Source organism: Lissotriton vulgaris, chromosome 7 (assembly GCF_964263255.1).
Source record: "Lissotriton vulgaris chromosome 7, aLisVul1.2, whole genome shotgun sequence".
In the NCBI taxonomy this organism is placed as follows: domain Eukaryota; kingdom Metazoa; phylum Chordata; class Amphibia; order Caudata; family Salamandridae; genus Lissotriton; species Lissotriton vulgaris.
The window spans coordinates 1,177,296,244-1,177,321,520 of NC_141695.1; the positions used below are offsets into that span (position 1 = coordinate 1,177,296,244).

The following is a 25,277-nucleotide window of genomic DNA, read 5'->3' on the forward strand; positions in this document are numbered from 1 at the left end:
GGGTAAACCTAAGAAGATCTCTGGTTTATCTGTACCGTGGTTAATTACTTAACTAACTACACCATATCTCCGTCCCCGCAAGTAAATTACTTTGTGTTTTACATGACATTATCTGATTGGGCTGGTATTAATGTTAATCATCCTCTTTTATAATTATTCCAACAGATTTCTGAATTCTTCCAGAGCCATCTGTCGTCTATGAACATGCTTGGGGATTGGAGTCGACGCATGGCTACTGAGTTTGCGGTGGGCTTGATGCGAGGCCTCATCCAATGCTAGGAAGCCCTTGTGGTAGGAGGGCAAGAGAGCTGTCTTCTGTTCCATGTGAGGGTTGCATCTCCAGGTGATTTCGGTCTCCCCCAACCATGGCTCTGAGCGTCAACTGTAGGACTTACCTCCCTTCCAGGGACCAGGTGTCGGTCTTGAATTCCTTTCCGGATGTGGTTGAGCTGAACGTGGGTGGGCAGGTGTACTTTACGCGCCACTCTACTTTAACGGGCATCCCCCACTCACTCCTGTGGAAGATGTTCACACCGAAGCGGGACGTGCTCTGTGAGCTCGCCAAGGATGCCAAGGGAAGGTTCTTTATTGACCGTGATGGTTTCCTCTTCCGTTATGTGCTGGACTTTCTCAGGGACAAACAGGTGGTCCTGCCTGACCACTTCCCGGAGCGAGGAAGGCTCAAGCGAGAAGCCGAGTACTTCCTGCTTCCAGAGTTGGTCAAAATCTTGGCGCCCGATGACGTAAAGCAGAGCCCTGATGACTACTGCCATAGTGACTATGAGGAGGCCTCCCAAGCGAGTGAGGCCAGGGTGTGTCCCCCAACGGCATTGATGTCATCAGACAGGAAATGGGGGTTCATCACCATTGGGTACAGAGGATCATGCACCATGGGCCGTGAAAGCCAAGCAGATGCCAAGTTCAGGAGAGTACCGAGGATTTTGGTTTGCGGAAGGATTGCCCTGGCCAAGGAGGTCTTTGGAGAAACCTTGAACGAGAGCAGGGACCCCGACCGAGCTCCCGAGAGATACACCTCCAGGTTCTATCTCAAGTTCAAGCACCTGGAGCGGGCTTTTGACATGCTGTCTGAGTGTGGATTCCTCATGGTGGCCTGCAACTCCTCGGTGACGGCTTCCTTCGTCAACCAATATACAGAGGATAAGATCTGGTCCAGCTACACCGAATACGTCTTCTACCGTGAGTACCTCCCACTTCTGCAGTTGCCAAGCAACGCACAATAACATAACGTTAGCTCTGTGCATGGTCTTCCACTTTTCCTTACTGCTTTTCTGTATCCGAGGAGAGCATCACTGTGACCTCCACCTTGGCTTTGTCTTAAAGGGGGTCTGCCAGAAGTGAACAACTGGTTCCTAATTCATAAGCATTTCTACAGAGGGAGAACGTGCTCTCCAGGCAGAACCACGAGGAAAACAGTTACTGAGATCTTCTAGACCCCTTTCTGTTGGGCTCTTAGAATAAGTCTATGGATGAACCAGTAGGTGGCGAATGTGAGTTAATGAGTGATGGGAGAAGATAGTTGTTAGAGTGTCTTCTACATGATATTTGTTAAAGCACATTTTAATCCTACTGTTCTGATCAGTTTCTAAACAAGAGCTAGGTGGTGAACTACAACAATAAGGGTCCTATTACGATGTGATTCGGAAAGCCTCCAATCTCAGGTCGGGGGCTTTCCAACTTACATTGTCTGTTTCACTTCAGACCGCCTAATTACAATCTAGGGGGTCGAAAGTGAAACCGGCCGGTCATTCTGGCTGGATTCCGACAGGCTCCAGGAGCTTGTCGGCCAGTCGGAGACCGCAACGTAATCCCATACAACAGCGTTTCTGCCTTTGGGATTACAATGTTCGTTTCAGACAGGCTTTCCATGCTGGGCTTTCCGACATGGAGAGCCTATCTGAAAGTGACTTTCCGGGATCCCTAGCAGGGCCCCCTTCTCCCTGCGGCCTCCGGTTGGTGCCTTCCAAAGGGTTCAGGGATGTACACAAACTCCCATTTCCCTATGGGAGCTTGTCCTATGGCGGGTTTACAGCCGCAGAACAAGTTCCTATAGAGAAGTGGAAGTATGTGCGCACCATGTGCAGTCGCATTCTAATTGCGGTGTCGGGACCACCGATCAGAGGTCGGTCGGTCCCAATACCATGATGGTGTCAGTCAGAGGCAACTCCGACCGGCATCATAATCGGGCCCTTAATGTTAAACGTTTAGTAAGCGATCAAAGGAGCAAAAAAACAAGCAAAAATATTGAACCAGTGAGTTAGTGAACAAGTGGGTGGGTAAAGGAGTAAGTGTGAAAGTGAGTGTGTATGATTGAAGAGTAAGTGTGTGGGTAAATAAGAGAATGAGTGAGTAAGAACTTTAAAAAGTGAAAGGAATTGAGTTAATGTGAAATAGGCGATCTGTTGCATGCTCACTATACAAAGATTTCTGCAGGCGAAACCCCCCACTCAATCAGTCATTCTACCATTTTTTCACTGGTTTTTTTCCTATTCACTCACTCATTGATTCAATCACACCCTCACCAACTTGCTCCCTCGGTAGCTCTCAAACACTCACGATCAGTCACTCTTCAATCAATCAATCAATCATAGCATTTATATAGCGCACTACTCACTCGGAGGGTCTCAAGGCGCTTGGGTGTGTTAACCTTTTCAGTCACCCCAGTCGCTCCAGGTCTAAACCCACTACACAACTGTGTAAGGACCAGGGGGCAATTGGCATCGAAAGGAAGCTCACTCACTCATTCTGAGAACCATATACATATTTAGCAAAAGAGTATGTGAACAAGCACATGGATAAGTGAATAAGTGAACAAGAATGTGAGTGCGAGTGAATACGTGACAAATAAGTGAAAGCAAAAACAAGTGAAAGAGTAAATGGTGTAGTAGCAGTGAGTGAATATTGGAGCAAGCGACTGAGGAAGAACAGTACCGTAGACACGTCACAACTCAAGCAGCTTCTATGCCCTTTCTGTACTTAAGTGCTACCTATGCCATCAGATGCTTACGCTATTCCAGAGATCCCTTCATAACTTTCAAGGGCTCCGTTCTTAGCTTGCATTTGGCTTGGAGTCAGCATCACAAACTGCTCACCCACTCAGAACCTGCTTCCCACAATACTGTTGCAAAATATATGCGGCATATGTTGTACCTCAACACCTGTGCATATTTTCATGATTTCAGTCTTGTTTTGGCACAAGCACTCACCTGTAATAAAAATGGCATCAGTACTCTACTATAATAGCTCATTACAGTCGAGATCTTACGTCACCACAGTACCTGCTTCCATTGCCACCTCAGAGTACCTCTGAGCACTTTAACAGCTGCCACAATATTAAACGGATGACTCTTCAAAATCCTTTCCTGGGGACTTTCTTTCTCTAGCAGGGTATGCATTTGTTTGTTTAGAGGCCTGACATTACACTAAAGAGCAGAGGAGAGAGGTATTTGCTTGAGATTAAAACAGTTCGACAGAAAGAGCCGATTTGATTTGGCAAAGACTTTGCACTAAACTGTTTTTCTGCGTTTTGGCGCAGACTATGATCTATCTATTGGTGTATTTGATTTCCACGGTACAGATTCGTACCTTCGTTCGCACCATCTCTTGCATACAAGGTTCATTGAGGTTATTGGGGCAGCCATAATGTATTACGCACAATAGTGCAAGTCACGTGGAGTTCTTCCCCTTCCATTGGTACTAGGCATTCCCATGTTTCACGTGGCTTGCCTCATGCTAAAAATGTATATATTGGGGGAGAGGACAGAATTCTATCCCGGATACATACATTAGCCACCGAAGGAGAAGCAAAATACAAGGTTAGCGACAGGCCCTGCCCCAGCCTTCCTGAAGTCGCATTTTTTGACGTTTATTGACGCATCTGGACCCACGTACAGCAGTTATTTCTCAGCGCGTGCATTTAACTGATGACAGAGAGGCACGTGCATGGCTGAACTAGCTAGATGGCAGTAGAGACCACTAGAAACGAGTCTGCCTTTTTACTTGTCCATGGGAGCCTGAAAAATACTTTCCTAGAGAATGTAATTCAGTGAAGCGAATTTCATCTCTGTCTGTCATTGGCATGCCTGCTTTCTAAAAAGTGCTGAACGTGTACTCCGTGTCAAAAAGGTTACCAAAAAATAGCTCGATGAAAAAGAATTTGCAGGAAACTACCTTGTAGTGACCTATGCAAAATGTGTTGGTACATTTTATCCCGTCGGGCATTTCCCCAGAGGGCCGGAGCTCTGGGAGGCCGGTTCTGAAAGCCCTGGCTGGCTCTGGACTGGGTGCCTCTGCCAGCGTCCCTAGTTCCCCGAGGTTAATTACAGCAAGCATTAAGACGCCTCAAGACAGAAAGCGAGAGGGGAAGGGAGGAGGTACAGAGAAAGCGACCAGAGAGGGAAGAGAGCAAGAAGAGATATAGGAGAGAAGGGAAGAGAGACATAATGGGTGGAAAGAAAGAGCTTGCACATAGAGAGAAAGAGTGCCGTGTTGGTTGGAGCATTTTTGCTAGTGCTGCTTTTGGAATCACCATCCGGCCGTGAGCCGAGAGCCCTGTATGTGCGGTGAAAGATATTGTGATGCGGTGCTTTACAAGGGGTGTAGCGTGAAGAAATTGCGTGTAGTTATTCTAGAGGCCTGAGGTTTTTAGAAGTTACGGGCTTTAGGCTTGGCGAGCTCTTTGACCAGAATTGTTTTAAATACATTTGGAAAAACATCATTGGTGCTCAGTGGCATGCAGGCTGAACTTTGCCCCCAAGGCCAGTGACAGTGTCTGGGGGAGTAGGGTGCACCTCTGGGGGAGTAGGGTGCACCTCTGGGGGAGTAGGGAGCACCTCTGAGGGAATAAGGTGCACCTCTGGGGGAGTAGGGTGCACCTCTGAGGGAATAGGGTGCACCTCTGGGGGAGTAGGGTGCACCTCTGAGGGAATAGGGTGCACCTCTGGGGGAGTAGGGTGCACCTCTGAGGGAATAGGGTGCACCTCTAGGGTGCACCGAGGCCCTCATTATGGAATATTCATAGTCTCTGATGAGCCCAGTAATACCCATTTCTTCCCGGCCTTCCGAGATGCTGGAAGCAGGCTCTCCAGGGGCTGGCATGACTGCACCAGTTAGCCAGCCACTCCTAATGTGGGCTTTGGGATTTCATTGATTCAAGGGCTCTCGGGCTCAGGCGTGGATAGATCATTCAGCCTTATTGGACTGTGTAAGGACAGGGTAAAGAGGCACGTTCCGAGTCGCCACCTCATACCAGCACTGCACCAGAAACAAAACAGGTGCAGGGACTGCGAGTCACTAATTCATATAATAAGGGACCAGCACAGCATCCGCAGATAGAACTCTTTTCAGATGACTTGGCAAGGAAGTCAATGTGAAATATCCCACTTTGTGGACCGATTGATGAAATATGTGTTATCAACGTGTTGACGTTTGTCATAGTAGTTGCACTGATTTGCTCTCACGTGTTCACTCTCCAGAGCGACTTTTACACAGACACACCCACAGACGCAGACAGACACACACACACTTCCCCCCTCTCTCTCTTTCTCTCTCTCTCTGTCTCTTTCACACACACACACAATCTCTCTCTTGCCCTCACTGTCTCTCTCTGTGTGTCTCTCTATATCACTGTCTCACACACAAACACATACTCCCTCACTCTCTCCCTCTCTGTCTGACTCCCCCTCTCTCTATTGCGCGCACACACTCTCTCCCTCACTTTCTCGCACTCTCTCCCACACACACATGCAGGCAGATACACACACGTTATCTCTCTCACACACACATTCACAAACACCACCCTCCCTCTTTCTCTCTCTCATCTCTCTTGCACAAGTGTTTGCTTAGTAACATTTCCACTGCGTCTTTCCCTGCTTCCTTCTGTTCCGGTGGGCGCACCAACGATCTGCTAATTCAGAAAACCCAGAGATGACGCAGAAGGCAATGACGTTTCCTCGAAGCCTGCAGCGCATACTTTAGATAAAGTGCACACTAATGCGCCCATGACCAGTCTGCTGATGCCCTCCTCTTAGTGGTACAAAAGGGGGTGGTGATGGACGGAGCATCCGAACCAATCAAACACTCACACCCAGTCAACAGATCTGGGTTTAATCCATCACTGTTCTTTAGCCCACTCTGCCACCCCAGCTCAGACATGGCCATATGCAAATCAGTCTGACCCTGTGCCTCATGGGAACCGTCCAGCCCAAACTGCCAAGCCATGCCCTCCCTGGACCGGAAACAAGCATCCTGGGACCGGTTTCTGGCATTTCAGCCGTCCTCAGCCCGGCTTGCTTGAAACCAGTGACAAAGTGCCCTCCTCTTAAGCATCCCCCACCCTTAAACATCTGCCCAGATAATCAACAAGGCCCTCAACGTTTCCTGGCTTTTGATATAAATCTCAAAGGCACCCCCCCCCAACCGTAGTCCAGGATCTTGAAGGTGGTAGTGCTCTTTATAAATAAAAATACATAACATAACATAAGTGCCCATATTACGTCAGAAGAAGCAGCATTCTCTGCCAGTCAGTAATCCCTTCCATCAAATCCCCAGAACAAGGAGCTGTGTGATTGAAACTCACCCCATGCTCACCCAGCGTATGGGGTATTGAGGAACTCGGTGCCAAATTATTCAGTCAGGAAGCCCAAAACTCAAACAGTCTTGTTGGAAGGGTTATATTTCAGCTTCTGCTTGTAAGCAAGGTGGTATACCATTTACATTTTCAAGTCTATAAAGAGTTTTTTTCTTATCGAGAAAATGTACAGCCATTTTTTGGCTTCTCAGATATTTGGATTTGCTACTATATGGACAAATAAAAATAAACTGGTTGGGTAGCCAGTGATTTTAGAGTAGAGCATCGGGCTATCATCTCAGTTCCCCATTCTTTATATTAAACATATAATGGATGTTGGACCTCGCTTCCAAAATAATACAAATGATCGCTTTGAGAGTGAACAATAAATGGCCAGATAGTTGACTATGAAAGGCAACAACAAGGAGAGACCATGAAATGCTGGACAGGGTTTTCATTTCAATTGCCTGACACCCATGAAAAATACATTTCTTCTCGATTTTGTAAGCCAGTATGGCAGAATGCTACAGGCAGATCTCAAGGTGGTTGGATCGTATTATCCAACTGAGCCTTTACAATAATAGAAAATGTGTTTTTATGTAGTGCTGCATACCACACTTCAGCCATTTCTAAAGACTGTAAACATAGGTGTTAAGATTACCAAATTCAGGGGTTTTCAGTTCACTGACCTAGAAAGGATGGAATACTGAGTCTGTCTTTCCGGGTTCAAAACTAATGCCCTGCCCTTCGCTGTACATTGTTGAATCGTCTTCCAGTGAGGGATATTAGATTCATAAGTTGAGCCTGACAGGAAATATGCTGTGGTCAACCCTGATTGTTAATGGCAGATGCCGATTCACAGAATTATAATGTGTGGAGATTTACGACCATAGACGACACAACTATAGGAAATCCTCCAGAATGTTGAGTTTTCCACAGGTGTAAAAATGATAAGAAGGATAGAGAAAACAGTAGTCATGTGGGACAGCCAGTGGCCAGGATGGACTGAGAATCAAAAGCAGCTCTGGCAAAAATATTCAAATAACCCCCTCCCTTTCTTACTACAATCATTCCATCCATCCATTATCTGTCTCTCTCGACTACTGCCCGTCTCCTCCTTCTCTAAACTCTCTCTAGCTTTGTCCACTTCCACCCACTGACCTGCCGTTTTTTGAAGCCCCCACTGTGCCTGCTGTTATTAACCTCTGAGAGGAATAATGAGCGACAGAGGCACCAGCAAAAGCTGTGGACCTTCAAAAACAGCCCCCAATGGCTCCCAATCCCCAGGGAAATGGCCAGTGGCATAAGAAGCCACCCCAGCCCTGTACCTGGTACCCACAAAGCTCCCTTTTTTGTAGGTTTTCACATATATTTGTATTCCTTCCCCCCAATAGCACAGGTAAACATTTGTGACGACAATAGGTGTAAGCAGTGTAGTTCGGGTGGAAAACGACATGCAACAACCACATCCTTTGGGGTGGGTAGTGGGAAAAGGATTTCCATATGTGTGAAATAGTGTTTTCTCATCTTGAAGAGTCAGGATAACATTTCTATGCGGACATTGACACTAACACCAGACCTGGATTCTCAACCCTGCTCATAATCCATATCTGTAGTGCTAGAGCTGAGAGAAAAGTTGTAGATTTCCAGGTACAGGCTTGACAGTTTTCAAAAAGCCCAGAAATGCTCAATTTTATGCATAAGCACACCGTTTTATTATATTCCTAATTTTTAGATCGTTTGAAACGTGCTTCTTTGTCAAAGGAAGAAAGATTCCAATGCGGCCCAAAATTGACGGCACTTTAAAAAAATTCACATTTAGTTTTAGCATTGGAAACTTTAATCTGTCTGGCTTTCTCAATGTTGTGTTTAGTAATTGTCCCACGTACACTATTCTGTTTTGGATAAGTGGGGTATTACAAGTTGTACCAAGCAAAGTTAATATCCTTTGGACTACATCTTATAAAAAAGTTATTTTCCTTCATGTTAAATGTAAAGCGATTGGAAATCTACAGGAATCACAATGGAAACCCTTAATGACTACAGAGTCCGTCATCAAATCGTGAAAAACAACAACCTTCCTTAGCTTACTTCATCTTATTTACAGAATTTGTCTTAATGTTGAGTGGTACCCATGACTAACCACCTTCACCTATCTTTGGTCAGTAATCAGACGGTCACAAATGAGCCAAAATGACACTCCGTGGCCAGAATGGTCAATTATCGGGACACGTAAGCATCACAGCACACTGTGATTCCACTTCCAGGTCATCCGAACCCATCTGATTCCACTTCAAGGTCATCCGTGCCCAGCTATGTGTCCATTTTGTGGTATTGAATAGGAATTCTTCACCTTCTATTGTGTTGGGGCAAGAGACACACGAGCCACATTTATAATGTTGGCATTGAAACGTCGTCGACACCCAAACACCCTATGCCCCAGACTCAAGCTATAACACATTGTGCAACGGTGTTAAATGATTAATTTGTGTCTGTCTATACTGAGTACAAGTGTACAGACCCATTTTGGCTTGCCTTTTGGCCAATTCTGTGTTCATTGTTCTGTCTTGTGTTCTGTGGGTCACGGCTGTGCCCACTTGTCATTTGAATGTTTTATTTGATACTACTTTTGAAAAATACTATGAAAATAAATTCTTTTCCGGCTGGACAAAAGACATACATTCTATTCTAGTGTATGGTTATCTATCACACTGTATTCCCCCTGAATAGGGACCACTGTTCTCTATAACCTGATCTAATCAGAGCAGCACAGTTGGCAAAAGGAATCAATTTTCCTGTATATCGCTTTCTCCTGAGCTCAGAGAGAAGTTTGGGAAATTTTTCTTATCAAGTTTTCTTATCAAGAGCCCTGCTTACCAGGTGTAGCTATCAATAGGCCAGCAGGTGCAGCACCCGCAGTAGCACCGGGGTTCAGGGGTATATTTACTGCTGCTTTTTTAGTGATGGTCTAATTTTCCTTGCTTGCATTAGGGCATCTGGCACCCTTGATACACCTTTGGTATGCATAATTGTTTTCAGTGCCGGCTGCCATGGGAACGAATTGAGACAAAATACATCCTTTCAATTTCAGGTATAAACTGCGGCTGTCCCTGCCTGACAGTTCCTATGATCAAAAGTGCAGAGAGATGAACTCACAGCACACTTAACACAAATGGTAATTAGGAAGGCTGGGGACCGAAGCGCTTGGCATTTCCTAGTAATCAAGGAAGGACATTTTGAACTCTACTCTTTTAATAGTTAGACTCACCAGACATTAATTAGATGGCAGGCACTGAAGATTTCTTGCCAGTTTCACAGGGAGTGCTGAATAGAGAAGTGCATGCATTAATGATAAGATATCAATATGTTGTCTTTGAGTTAGAAGGGTGATGTTGTTTTGCAAACCGAAAATAGAGCAAAAATGCAGGAGGTAGGCATACCTTCTGTCAAAAAAATGTAGAGTTCAAAGAACTTTAATAAGGCAGCACACACAATGTCTAGTCCTGCACAAGTTTGGCATTGTACTGTGATGGTGACTGACGAGACAAGCTCACTCCTTGCCTCTTTGCACAGTCATGCACTGATTGTGATAATACTTTAGTTAAACACAGAGTAATCCGTAGTTAGCAACATATTTTCTATGATTCCTTCTACTTTTTTTGTGGCGTGTGCAAAATTTCACACGTGGAACCTTATTATGAAAGTGCTTCAAGGCATAACATGCCTTTTCACCATGTTTTTTGCACCCATGCGCACTTCCCTAGTAGCGAAGAGGCCAGGAACACTTGTGTTGTTGCTTCTAGGATACAGATAATGTGGATGCCCATTTCACATCTGCATAATGTCTATTGTTCAGATGCAAAATGTACATGGGGCCTTTGCTCCTGCATCATTGCAAGTGTAGGCACAAACTGTCTCTAGGGAGGTGTGCATAGAAAGTGGTTCACAATCAGTGCACCCGGAGAGCATATTCAGGTTGGCAAAAGCACTCTTTTTACATTGACCCTGTGACAGTCCTTGTGAGACATATTTGTTTTACAGAAAAAGGTCTTGAGTTCCACCCACTGCTTACTATTTGATGGCTTCAGTGCCACTCTTCTTTGCTGCCTTCAAATTAGCCAGCGCAGGCCAAGCGTCACTTCCCTTCCTTTAAGTGGAGCATGGACCAAACACAAGCTGATTTGACTAAATTAATGCCCGCGCGCTGCTCGCTCAGAATGAGTTACTATTTATTCTTTCCCTCCCACTCATTCTTTCTCTGAGTTGCTGCCCCGGTCTGGTGCTCCCTCCCTTCTTTCCTGTACCTCCCTCTTGTTGCTTCTTCCCTCTTCTGTTTTTACTGCTCTAGCCATCCTCCCCAGATCCCTCCCCTGCATATATTAAGATATTGCACAGCAGCGCCGGCTGCTGTGCACATGGCTAGAAAAAAAGTGCTATCGCGCAGTCAATGCTGGCCGCATCATAGGACTTTTTTCCCTTGATTTCAAGTCATGAGTCACAGCAGGTCATGCTACTGTGCAATATGTCTAAAGTACATTGACAAGGCCTATAGATCTCGCATAGGCGCGACCTATTGGATATGCCAATGTTTGTTTCATATTTGATTGCTCCATCCCATTTAGTGCTGGCCTCACCCAATGAAGTTGAATGTGGAGAAAACCAGAACAGTGCACCTGATACCTAATACTGCTCCTCGTGTTTTTCAGACTTATAATACTGTTGGTGAGGTAAGCTTTAGGCCGTGCAGTAGAGTTGCAGTCGGAGCCAATCAATTATCAATTTTGCTTTAATGGTCTATTCAATGCGCTCTGAAAACTGGTGCTATCAGAATACATTTTTGGGATCCAGAATAATAAATAAACTATACTGGACATCCTCCAAAAAAGGTTTCCACGCAAGGGAAGCACATATGTTAGCAAACCACTTATATAAATAAATACGTATTCTTTGTCCGTGTGGAATGTCCCAAAATGTCCAGTAAAGGTCCCTTTAAATCAAGAGTTTTTCTAAATAACATATAAACTACAAAAAAGTACTTTAAGACCTTTCTAAAAGAAATAGGGCAGACCTTAATTTCTAGTATTCCAATGAGGGTTGGCCCCTTTAGCAGAAAAGTACCTTAAAGAGAGTATGTGCTGCTGCCTCCAGCAGCAATACCATCCCATAATCTTGGGAGGAGTTTCTCCTGAATCCTATTTTAAACAAGCATTGCCTAAGACAATAGGTCTGGAATTTGCCTTCCAGCCATATGACTTATTCAATTATATTTTGTTTTGTTATGGCATTCATAACTTTTATTATTAGGGGTTATGCCAAAACATTGCTAATAAAAAAAATCTAAAATTCCATATTAGTTCCTGACACTTAAGGAAACTACTTTGTGTAAAATATGTATTCATTGCTGCCACTCACAGTGAAGTTGGCCAGTGGTTGAAGTGGGCTGGCCCAATACCATGCTCTATGCTATAGTAGAAAAAAGAAAAATGTAACTGTCAGAATAACAGACCAATGGATAAAGAGGGATGGCTTAAAGCCCCCATAAGCAATTATATTATCTGTATAATTTTAGAAGATTCAAACAATCTTGGCTAATACCAAACCTAAAAAACAGGTTCTTGTTATATATAGTCCAACCTCTATACACTGACTGTACTTATTGACAAAGAAAATATGTGCATTGAATTATCTTATTTCGTTCGAAGTGCTTCTGTCCACCCAGTATGCGAACTATATACCTGTTTTTGTCAATGTTGATTAATCTTTTGACATGGTAAATGATATCATTCTCCAGTAAAAAAAAAGCCTAGGCATTGGAAATCGATAATACATTCCCTGGTGAATAAATCCATTTCAAACACAGCAGTACAAGTTGAACTAGAGCCATGTACACACAGCTCTACAAAAGGCAACAACTAATAGTGTAATTCAAGTCTCTATCCTAGATCCCCTGCTTTTTATTAATTTCCATCTGTCTGACCTCTCTGATCTCTCATGATTGACAAGTTTATGCACAATGAAGTTGACACGGACATACAAGAGTAAACTGAATTGGGCATCCAAAGGTTTTGCTCACTGCTGCAATAAACCGAGTTATGGAAAGGGGAGTAGCATACCTCTGTACTTCTGGGCGGTAATCCCAGTTATAGCCTTGCAGTAATTACCCTCAGTTATGTAAAGGTGGTTTCTTTCGGGCAAACGTTTCTGCCAGCAATACAACTCTGTCAATAGAGCACACAGGGCCAGACTAGCCGTAACGGGCATCAGGCGTTTCCCCAGTGGGCCGCCAGGGTAGGGCTGGTTTTGGACACATGGAAGGCCGTTTTTTTGTTACCAGGGGCCAGCAATATTGACCCCCCTGTAACAAAATCAGCCAAAACTGGCCCTAGCAAACAGCTGAGGCGCACCCCACCACCCCCCATGATGGGGGCCGAGCAGGACTGGTTTCAGTTTCCAGTCTGGCCCTGAGAGTACGCCATCAGATTCTGCTCATCATGGACATACAACATGCAAGCTAGTCTACCACACTTAGTGGCTTGTGTTATGGATATCTCTTGGTAAAAAATCTGTGGTGTTGGAAAAAGAAACACCACCAGAAGTTGGATCAACATATCTGTTCTTTTTCAGACTAGTGGATGCAAGACGCGCTGGTTCGCAGAGTCTCCCTAGTTGTACGAGGTCGCTGTGGTCCCTGCTTACTCCACTTAAGGGCTCCTGAAATGCCCTCTGATCTGGTGGCACCCCACTAACCATCCTGCTATAGAGGCATTTCTGCCTATCTGCCATGTGAACATCTAATTGGAACAGATTGGGCAACTTTTAAACATGCCACCTGTCTCATTTTAAGGGCAGTCTGTGCGGAGAGGGATTTCTATTTGTAATCTCTGCCCACCTGGGACTTAAAGGCTGGACGGAACATTTACTGTCTGCCTAGTTGGCCTGGTAATTTTCTGTAATGAGGGCCAAAGCGTGAATAGACTCTGGAAAATAATGATATTTTTTTTTTCTCAGAGAAAAAATAGAACACTTTCTTGTATGCAGGATCAGCTGTATTTGACAGTGCCCACAATGATCAATCCTAAGTACTGTGCTTTTCTTAAATGGGCTGGAATAAAGGATAAACAGTCGACAAGCATTAAACAAGCATTGGCAATTCTTTGGCAGTTCTTATTTGCTGCCTTTCTTGGCTTCTCTAATCCTTATAGGCAGTGTGGCAAGGTAGGGTTTAGGAAGAAACTAAGGGAGTTAGAGGGTTACTAGCTCGGCTCGCCCTCCAGTCATTAAAGTCAAAAGAAAGGTTTCTGTTTCCAGATACCTGAGAGCCTTGCTAGAGGAAAGGACAGCCACTGCTCAATGGGGTTGGCTGTTGGGAAAGTGTATAGTGTGTAGAAAAGGAAAAATTGTTCCTTTTTTAGGTGTCCCCTCACTCACCGGGGTTGCCCCACGGTGACATGCTTCATCATTGGGGCCATCCCAGTCCTCTACGGGCTGGGGCGTGCTACGACTTGCGGAGTTACGTAGGAGCACTTAAATGGACTATGTGTGGTGCATGTGTATTTGTGGGGAGTGGACTATGTGATGAGTTAAAAAATACCTGCTCAGTAGGTTACTAATAAACTTTATTCTGACCTCTAGGTGGTAGTATTAAAAACGGGGTAGGGAGATAGGCTGTCCTAAACTTAATGTGTCCAGATGTACCTATCAACTCCTAAGTCGACATGTTTCGTGCATACCCCAAGCACTTCTTCGGGACTACACAGGGACCAGCCCTGTGTTCGCCACTCCTTACTCTGTCACTGAGATATTTACAAAAAAGGTTTTAAACTGCAGCAAACTCTGTTAAGTGCATGCATTTATACCTACGTATTTTGTTCCAAAAACACGTGGTTCCTGAAAGATAGAAAACAACTTTAAAATTCAAGGGGTGGTTGGCCCCATTAGGTATCACACACAGTTTTTTACAGAAGTGATGTACTCTGTGAATTCGGAAGCGGACTCGTTGGCCGTGCTTGTTTTCATGCACAAAAACGTGATTGATTTCGTGCATTTTTGAACGTGGTTTTTAACCAAAACACCTTTCGCAGTGTCACACCCATACATTCAACAGTCATACACACTCATACATACTTTCTTATGAGACCTAACTGGGCCCCATGGAGTCGGAGGGGTATCGGTATCCTCGCAACTTTGTGCTCTGGTTACCTCCTGTATTCAGGCACCTACTCTTTCTCCCTCCGGTCCGGATGTTATCGGACTGGAGGTTCCGTGTTGTTTAAATGATGATGCCATTCGCGGTATCCCAGCGCTGTCGTGGGAACGCCCTTTGCGCACGCTAGAGCGTATGCTACTCTACCCGTGCCCCGTCTACGTGGCGGCCATCTTAGGGGTGGCGATCTTCGCTCATAGTCGGGAAAAAGTGTCTAAAGTGACTAATATTGTATCCCTAAAATCCACAAAAGGTTGGAAAAACCACCTGGGAGACCCATCGTCTCAGGCATAGGATCAATACTTGAGCCTCTGTCCAAGTTTGCGGACGCTTTCTTGAGACCTTTGGTACAGAAGACAGAGACATACCTACAGGATACAAAATCAGTACTGTGCCTTCTAAAAGACCTACCTTTTGACCCCTCCACGCAGATACTAATAGGTCTCGACGTAGAGAGCCTGTATACAAGCTTGCCTCACAGAGAGACCCTACAGATCCTAGAGGACATCCTATTCGAAAGCCAATGGGATTACAAAACACCGAGGCATGTAGTGCTAGAATGTTGCCGCCTTGCCCTAACCGAGAACTTCTTTCTCTTCCAGGAAACGATATACAAACAGACCCATGGAACTAGCATGGGAAGCACATTCGCGCCGAGCGTGGCGGGACTGTATGTGCACTGGTTAGAGACAAAAAAGATCCTGAATACAGACAACCCCCATGCCACCAAAATCCAGATGTGGAGACGTTACATCGATGACGTCATCCTCATCTGGAATGGAAATGAGCAGGAGGCAGATGTGTTCCTAAACTGGCTGAATCTCCAGGACCCTTTCCTGAAGTTCACCTCCACAATGAGCCGCGAACATCTAGTCTTCCTAGACCTAAACATTAAGGCAGAAAAAGGGACACTAACGACTACGACACATTTTAAGCCAACGTCTAGGAATTGCCTACTTAGCTTTGAGAGCTTCCACCCACGCCAACTCCGTGAAAATCTGCCATTTGGGCAGTTTCTGAGACTAAGAAGGAACTGTTCAGAAAAATGTGATTATGAAATGCAGGCCAAGGAACTATGCGACAAACTATATCAGAGACAGTACCCTAAAAAGATTGTCCAGAAGGCTAAGAAAAGGGCATCCAATAACCACAGGGATGCATTGTTGGAGTCCAAACCTAAGGAACCACCACCAAATCCATCTGAAAAAAGGCCCATCTGCATCACTACGTATACAGTAGCTTCACAACAGGTGACAAAGATCGTGAAAAAGCATTGGAGAACTCTGAACAGCGGGGGTCTTAACATCACCCAACCAATGTTCAGTCATCGGAAAGGGAAAAACTTGAAGGACTTGATGGTACACACACGCCCTAGATCTATGGAAGGCCCAGTTCGACGTCTGCACCCCTTGCCAGCTGGACACCATCCATGTTCCAACTGCAGCGTGTGCCACCTGACTGAAACCACCAAGCAGGTGATCTGTAATACAGGCCTCAAATGGGAGTTAAGACAGTTTTCAAACTGTAATACATCAGGAGTTGTCTACATGATCACATGTGTGTGTAATTTGCATTATATTGGAATGACAACCAGAAAGGTTAACACCAGAATGGTTGAACATCGCAGTAACTTTAGGTGCAAACACTCGAACACCAAAATGACAACACACTTTTTGGAAAAAGCACACACACCCAATGACATGCGCTGGGTAGTACTGGAAACCCAACCACCCCATGCTGACATGGAAAAGAAATTATTAGAAAAGGAGCAACGCTGGGTGTTTAGACTCCGCTCCCATATCGTGGGACTGAATGACGACATACCTTGGGGACAGTTTACATAAAAGACACATGTAAATATTAGGAAACCAGCCCCATTATATGTGAATTTTTGCGAAGTCTCTTGAATATAGTCCCTACAAACTTTTGGCAATAACTGTATAATCCCTGATGAAATATTATACTGTGTGGCTGAAGCTATTACTGGAAGGCTAAGATCCCTTGTTAAAATACTGTATTGTACCAGCTATAAACTACCATGGGATATTAGTGAGAACCCATACTCTTTGGAAGGGTAGCATTAGCACGCCAGCTCCATCAGTTCGATTTTGAACTATTTCCCATTTTTTTCGAACACGGCGTTTAAAACCCTGATAATATGACTAGTATTCCGTATATCACCCTAAATTTATTTAGAGGTGTCGTAATACAATATTAGTCACTTTAGACACTTTTTCCCGACTATGAGCGAAGATCGCCACCCCTAAGATGGCCGCCACGTAGACGGGGCACGGGTAGAGTAGCATACGCTCTAGCGTGCGCAAAGGGCGTTCCCACGACAGCGCTGGGATACCGCGAATGGCATCAGCATTTAAACAACACGGAACCTCCAGTCCGATAACATCCGGACCGGAGGGAGAAAGAGTAGGTGCCTGAATACAGGAGGTAACCAGAGCACAAAGTTGCGAGGATACCGATACCCCTCCGACTCCATGGGGCCCAGTTAGGTCTCATAAGAAAGTATGCATGAGTGTGTATGACTGTTGAATGTATGGGTGTGACACTGCGAAAGGTGTTTTGGTTAAAAACCACGTTCAAAAATGCACGAAATCAATCACGTTTTTGTGCATGAAAACAAGCACGGCCAACGAGTCCGCTTCCGAATTCACAGAGTACATCACTTCTGTAAAAAACTGTGTGTGATACCTAATGGGGCCAACCACCCCTTGAATTTTAAAGTTGTTTTCTATCTTTCAGGAACCACGTGTTTTTGGAACAAAATACGTAGGTATAAATGCATGCACTTAACAGAGTTTGCTGCAGTTTAAAACCTTTTTTGTAAATATCTCAGTGACAGAGTAAGGAGTGGCGAACACAGGGCTGGTCCCTGTGTAGTCCCGAAGAAGTGCTTGGGGTATGCACGAAACATGTCGACTTAGGAGTTGATAGGTACATCTGGACACATTAAGTTTAGGACAGCCTATCTCCCTACCCCGTTTTTAATACTACCACCTAGAGGTCAGAATAAAGTTTATTAGTAACCTACTGGGCAGGTATTTTTTAACTCATCACATAGTCCACTCCCCACAAATACACATGCACCACACATAGTCCATTTAAGTGCTCCTACGTAACTCCGCAAGTCGTAGCACGCCCCAGCCCGTAGAGGACTGGGATGGCCCCAATGATGAAGCATGTCACCGTGGGGCAACCCCGGTGAGTGAGGGGACACCTAAAAAAGGAACAATTTTTCCTTTTCTACACACTATACACTTTCCCAACAGCCAACTCCATTGAGCAGTGGCTGTCCTTTCCTCTAGCAAGGCTCTCAGGTATCTGGAAACAGAAACCTTTCTTTTGAAGGTAGGGTTTAACCAGAAAGGTGAGCACGGGGTTCCTAAGGGCTCCTCGTTGAACCGTATCCTCTTTAACATTTATGTCAGGGTTCTGGCAGAGTTTGTGTATCTCTTTGGGGTCTCTATAGTCTCATACACAGATACTCAATGTATTGTCTCTTTCTCTGTTGATCGTGCTAAAGACATTATCAAATTTCAGGAATGTGTGCTGGTTGTTGCCAGCTGGATGGAAGATAATTGTCTGAAACTTAATTCTAATAAGACTGAGATCCTGCTGGTTGGAAAGCACAGTCAGACCTGTGGAGATCACTGGTGGCTGGAAGACATGGGCCAAAATCATCCTTAAAAAACATCAGTAGTTGGATGAATGATTCCATTTCCTTTGAGACTCAAGTGAGTGCTCTGGCAGGCACCTGTTTTGGCCTTCTGAGAGGCCTTAAACCCGTTATCGGTTTCTTTCAACCCCAAATTCAGCAGTTAATCATTCAATCTCTTATCTTGCTGTGCCTGGATTACTGTAACATCTTGTATATTGGTGGCAAGAAATCAATCTTACAGAGGTTGCAAGCGGTCCAAAATGCTGCTGCTAGACTGCTGTTCTCCCTCCCTAAGTTCTGTTCCACCTCTGGGCTTCTTCGGAGGCTCCTCTGGTTGCCCATTGAGAAGCGTTTTCAATTTAAAGTTCTTAGTACTGTGCGCAAGATTATGAACACTGTAGGAGCTTCCATTCTTCCAAGACTTATGCAACACTGCCATCCTACCAGAGCGCTTCACTCAGCGAAATTTAATCTGACAGTGATTCCTCGGTTCAAAAGAAAGAAACTGGGAGGTCGCTCCTTGGGGTTCTGGCTCCGGCCCTATGGAACATCTTGACTCTTGAATTAAGGAATATACAGTCATCTCTGTTTCATGAAAAAACTTAAAACATGTTCATTTTCTATCTAGGCTCCCCCACGCCCTACTTTCCTCCCTTTGGTGTATAATACCCTGTATATTATGATTTGAGCTAGGAAGCCCTATTGCTGGGGAAACCGTAAACTCTATAAAACTTGTTAACATACATGTCCTTCCTTTGCTTGCAGTCAGGGAACTACTTTTTTTATTTTTCTTCTAGCACTTTATGTGAATACATAGGATTTCTTGATCTGTCCCTCGTGCACAGCTTCCAACCTCAGATTCCTGGCCAAGCTTTTCATATTGCTTGCCCTCTGCCCCCACAGCCATTCCATTACTCCTGCTAGCCTTTTTTTTTCTTAACCCTCCTCCCACCCTCCCCTGTCCTGCTCCTTCACTGCTCCTCCACCTCCTAATTGCCCTCCCTGCTCTAGCCACTTGGTGACATTAACTTACTCTTGCTGCAAGTGCTTAAAATGGGCCGGCACTTTCTGGTACTAAGTACCAGCACTTTTTTATTTTGAGAGGGAGAGTACTGGCACTTCTTAAGAGAATTGTAATACTTTTAATTGAAGAGTACCGGCACTTCTCAGAAACAAGCAGGTGCTCAGGCACAGAGTACCCGCACTTCTATTTTTTCATTTCAAGCACTGCTCGCTGCCCTCCACCCACTCCTGTGTTGCTCACCTGTCCCCTCCTCATTGCAATATTTTTTCATTATTTGAAATTTTTTTTTTTTTAGAGGGCCATTTGCACGTTTTAATAATTGTTTTACACCTCCGAGATCAGCGTCCATTCCATAGGAATGCGAATATTCGGCGACACACGGGCCTGTATCTGTCATCATGCTGAGAGACTGTTACCTCGTGACACGTGCTCCTGCGTCATTACGCATGTGCACGTATGCATTGTGCTTTCTTTCTCTTTTTTTTGGCCATGCTGTTCAGCATTGGCAAAGAAGATTCTTTTTACTTTTTGCAGCGGCGGACTAGCATTGGCAAACAAACATGAGCAAAGCCAACAGGTCTGCATGGCTTTGAAACGGCGAGACTGATTGCCAGTGCTTCTTTTCAACAGCTTCTGCGTCGCTGCTTTGGGGTTTTAGTGCTCATGAAACTACAATGTAGCAGTGGCCTACAATGGGCTCTGTGTACTGAATTATGAGGATGCTCGGAATGGCATGGAGAGCAAATCAGTTTCTCCTGTGACTGCCTTTTGTATACCATTGCAATGTCTCTTTGCACTGTGGCAAACCTTTCATTCAAATTCACACCTTTATCTAAGAGAATATTTCCTTTTTTTCAATCACTTTCCACGGGGCTCCTTATTTTGCCTAATTGAGGTCAATTACTGATCTTTCATCCCCTTCATCTCTTCTCATCTCCCATTGTTTGTTCCTTCCGGGCCCCACGCGCTCTCCCGCCCACGTGCCGTTTTTTTTCTCCTTTTCTCCTTCACTGAGTCATTTGGTTGCTCTCTACCTTCCCAGTGTGTTGCCACTTTGCGTGTCGCCCTCGCCTTGCACTTGGCTATGTTTATATCACTTGTTTACTTGGCTGCTGCTTAGTTTGCCTTCTGCGCACCTCATTAATGTGCCAGATTTTTTTTCGGGTTTCCTTTCATCAGCTCGTCAGCTCCTGGCTGCATCCGTTTTCATTTCCCTGCGGCTTAATTGTTCATTACTTATTGGGCGCTCGTGCCCCATTCTTCTCCCAGTCCGCTTCCCACTCACGTTCTAGATTTAAAAGTGGTTTATTTGACGAATTAATGTGTTGCAAATTCTTGCTTTTATTAAAGATCTTAATACTCTGCTTGCCTGTTTTTGAGTGCCTCCAATACCGACACAAAAGAGGACAGAGTTTTAGTGAAATAACGTGGATCCGATGCTTTTTCCTGTGGCAGACGTTAGATTCGAACCCTGGCTCTAAGTTCACAGCAGCAGTTTGACCAGTTGGCCAGGCCACCATTTTATAATGTTGCACCACTTGCATGGCCCACGTGGTCTTGTGCTCAGACCTATAACATATGAAGGGGTGCAAGAGCAGGAATGTGGGAGCACCATACATTTTCTAATCCAACATAATGTTCGCCTACTGCCTCTTGAGAATATCTGGTGGCTTTTTTTCGGGGAGGTGGAGGGCAAGATAGATGCCATTGACAGACTTGCCAATTTCTAGAAATGTCTGAGGAGGGGGTGGGTTCTTGGAGGGAGCAGGACTTTGTGCCGAACCAGTCTGCGGTAATTTAGCTCACCACCTCCTCTCTCCTGCACCAGAAAAAGCAATGCTTCTGTGGCTGCCACCATTATACCCCTCGGAATTGCAGAGGCCGCCGCTCCCCCCTGAAGGGGGTGGGGAGGCTCAGGGGCCGGCGCCATAACCCACGCCGAGCCCCAGTGGGAAAACCGTTTCTGGGCGCCCAAAAGCGCCCAGAAGCAGGAAGTGAGGCACACCACCCCTCGCGGGAGCACCACAGTGGCGCCAAAAACCACCGGCCATGGGAGGCCTCGCTAGGTACAAACCCCCCAATGGGGGAGCAGCACCTGCATCCGCTTCCCCAGATAGCTCCTAACTTCGTGGAGCGGGAAAGCGGCACACCGTTTATTTTCTGGACCCACACCTAGGAACCAGCAAATGTCGCAGTGCTGGACAGCAACACAAGCGTTGGCGGAAATTGGTACAATGGTGGGCTAAGGAGACACACCGACAGGGCAGTGTGTAGTAAGTAGGCCACTCATTTTGGGATGCCGCACGGCAGGGTGAGGTGGCCGGGCCAAGGAGGGGAGTAGCAAACGGAGACGGCGCTCGCGGCCCAGACCCGGCCGGACGGCAAGGCACAAAAAGGTAGCGAGTTGGGGGCCTAACTCCTTGGAGAAGCTACCCCTCCCTACACGCAGAGGGCGTGGGTGACCAACCAAATGGTGGTCCCAGAAGTAACACGACAAAGAGGACTATCAAGAACTGTTTTTTTGGCGTGCCATTTACGAACTGAATGTACCGCAATATGATCTGCACAGTATGATGATGACATGTATGATTTATGACCCATGTATGATTTATGACCCAGAGATGGCAGTTCGCAAATGATACAATGTGACCAAGGTTTATGCTAACGATGACCAGGAGAACCAGTCTGTGTATAATCCTAATAAAACTGCGGCCAACAACAACCACAACAACTACAACTCCCTGTTGGCTTATTTTATTGAGATACCAGGGCGATGGTTTTGGGGAAGATATTTCCCACGGTATGGGCACAGTGCAGGGGTTATGAACATTGGTTGCACACAGCCACCGCACAATGAGTCTCCTCACAGCACAGAGCCTCCATATCTTGCTGAGCGTCGCACAGTGAGGTGGAATCCTGCTCTCTGCCAGGGTTTCTGACTCACTTTGTGATCCACTGTGTCACACTGGATTTTTACGGGGAGAGCGTGTGAAGTTATCCGGTATCATGTGACACTTGTGGCACCATATGAGTTGAATGGTCTGTACATGAAGAAAAACAATATCATTTTAGAAAAAAGTTCGGAAGAGAAAAAAAATGCTAATGGTAGGTAATACGAGAAATATTTTTGATAGTTTTAAAATTGCAGTTTTTGTTCTGGTCCTTTATAATTTTCCATAAATAACACAGTACAATTTTTTGTTTTCTTTATAAGTGAATATATCCTACTCCTTTACCTAGCATCTTCTGCAGGTACACCATCATGCAGTAGGATGTATCATCTTATTTTCTAGTTGAGCAGTGCTTCCAAATGAAGAGCAGTACTTTCTGTCTCACTTCCTGAAAATGATCCCAGGAAATACTCCATACATATAAAATTGTGAATTCGGATCTACCCATTGTATTAAGAGACTTCCATCTACTTTACTTGTGTTTGTACCAGTTACAAAAATAGAGTTGGTGCTGTATTGAATGTTCTGGTTTTGCCTGTAGTTGTACAGAACACTTCCTCCCTTTCTTTTCCTTTGCTTGAACTACTTAAGTCCAGTATGTTAAAATGGATTGAAGAAAACAACCTCATTTTCATGGAAGCTGATTTACCAAGAATGCCTGGGGTAGCAAAAGTGCAAAAACAACAAGGTGATGAATGGAATGCTTGAATTAATCTCAACCACTGGCAATCAATTGTGGCCGCATCTCAATCCATCGTTTTTTGCCCACCATTCCACCTCAGTTCGGATCCAGCCATATGCAAATCAGCCTTGGTCCTCTTTCTCAAGGGAACTGTCCAGCGTGAACTGCCAAGCTAGGTTCTCCCTGACCCGGAACACCAGCAACCTAGGACCATTTTAACCCTAGCTAGGGCTCTTCAGCCAGGTATAGCTTGGTTCTAATAGCACACTAAATTTGGAATCCATGTCCGGGCATACCCAGCGCACTTAGGGCATAAAATGCAAAAGCAACACAGTGATGGATGGAATGTTTGAATTAATCTCAGACACTGGCAATTGCTCAGGGCGGTATCCCAATCTATCATTTTTTGCCCACGAGGCCACCTCAGTTTGGACCCAGCCATATGCAAATCTCCCTTGACCCTGTTCCTCATGGGAACAATGCAGCCTGAACTGCCAGGCCATGTCCTCCCTGCATCCTAACACAAGCAACCTAGGACTGGTTTGCCCCTAGTTAGGGCTATTCATTCAGGTTTAGCTTGATTTCAGTGGCACAGCGATCCCGGGAACCAAGCAATAACTATCTAGTTCATTGCATTGCCCTGATTCAGAGTCTACACAAGCAGGCATGTTGAGAGAGATAGCCTCCTTGCAGACTTAGCATCCTGTGGCTCAAGTCGTTTTCTCTCTTTGCTCCACTCCGATGGATGCCAATACTTGTGAACGGGACAGAGTTGTTAAGATATCCCCTGCTTACCAAACTCTGTCATGTCAAAGCCTTGGTTGAAGAGCATAGATACCAATGCAGAAGTGGCCACTGTACAGACCAAGAGAAATGAAAAAGAAGACTTTCACAACCAGCCAATAACCTAAGACAGTACAGTGACATCCCCTGGGAGTCTCTCTTTGCCCCTGTTCTTGCTGACTGACTGCTTTGATGTTACTGCAGTGGAGGTGGGAAAACACCTCTTCATAAGCAATGCAATATGATGCACAAGAAAATGTCATCAAAACATCTAGATGTTTTGATGACATTTTCTTATGCATCGTATTTAGTGGCATATTCATAGGCACACATATTTCTGGTTACTGGCACAGTAATTGGGGCTGCTGTTTCCACTAAGAAGTCCCAGTATAATGTATTACATCTTTATTTTTGTCAGTAGCATTTAAGAGAAAGGTAGCTAAACAGGTGTTTTGTAACCAGGTAGCAAAGTAAATAACAAATTAAAGTATTTTCTTGTTTTAAAAATGAAGATACTGACTTTTTAAAATTGTTCCCACTAAATTAGGTTTACTCACGGTTTTGCTGGAGAAAAAAGTACAAACTCTACGTTTAGAGGGAGAACTCATTCAAAATGTTTTAGTGAGATTCCTCTCCTGCTAAAACTATTTTTGCAGAAAATGTATCCTACTGGCACAGTGATGCCATATCCTTTTACTTTCAGGGCTGTACAAAAGCACATTTGCTACGGTCCTTATGCCTGCTTGTGCCAGAACTCTCCACTGTCTTGGTGGGTTTGTTACCAGTGTATGCAACGCTGTAATAGTCTTTTAATATATTTGTGTGCTAATCTGTGCAAACTGCTTTGTTAAAAACACGTGTGCCATCCTGGTAAATGCCCAGGAATTTTAACTGAGACATAACCATCACCCCGAAATGGCTATGCTATCCTATACAATACTTATGCAAGCGCAAAGCCGGTCCTCAATGTCCAATGTTGATTTTTCTGTGAATCCAAATGTGAATATGGCCCACTATCACTGAGAGACAATGAGGCACCGTGTACTTAAAAGCATGCCTCATTGCGAGGCGAATCTCCCTTACAAAAGATATGTTTCCTTTTAAGCATAGAGACTTTGTACCCGATTTACACAGCTATTCACTCTAAATAGGGTGGACTATTTGGTGGATGGCCCATGCCTTCAATGTCTCAATAATAAGGCTCTAAATATTTGACAGTCTAGAACTCACTTGTACACTTTACTCCTTTAATCCCACTCAACTGCACACAATTGTAATGTGTAGCAAGTAAAGCCTAATCCATATTCACTTAATGAATATTTGCATATTTTTCTTACCATTGACTCCACCCATAGCTGTCGAAAAACTGCAAGTA

At 44.9% G+C, this 25,277-nt stretch overlaps 1 protein-coding gene across 2 annotated transcripts in view; it reads left to right on the forward strand.

Moving 5' to 3' along the window:
* The first annotated feature begins 365 nt into the window (after positions 1-365).
* The window catches only part of KCTD16 (potassium channel tetramerization domain containing 16), a 443,392-nt gene continuing 418,480 nt past the window's right edge, over positions 366-25,277 (forward strand). For both annotated transcript variants that reach the window (XM_086928882.1, XM_086928883.1), the window contains exon 1: positions 366-1,197. In XM_086928882.1, coding sequence (XP_086785008.1) covers positions 366-1,197 — 832 coding nt within the window. The remainder of the gene's footprint in view (positions 1,198-25,277) is intronic.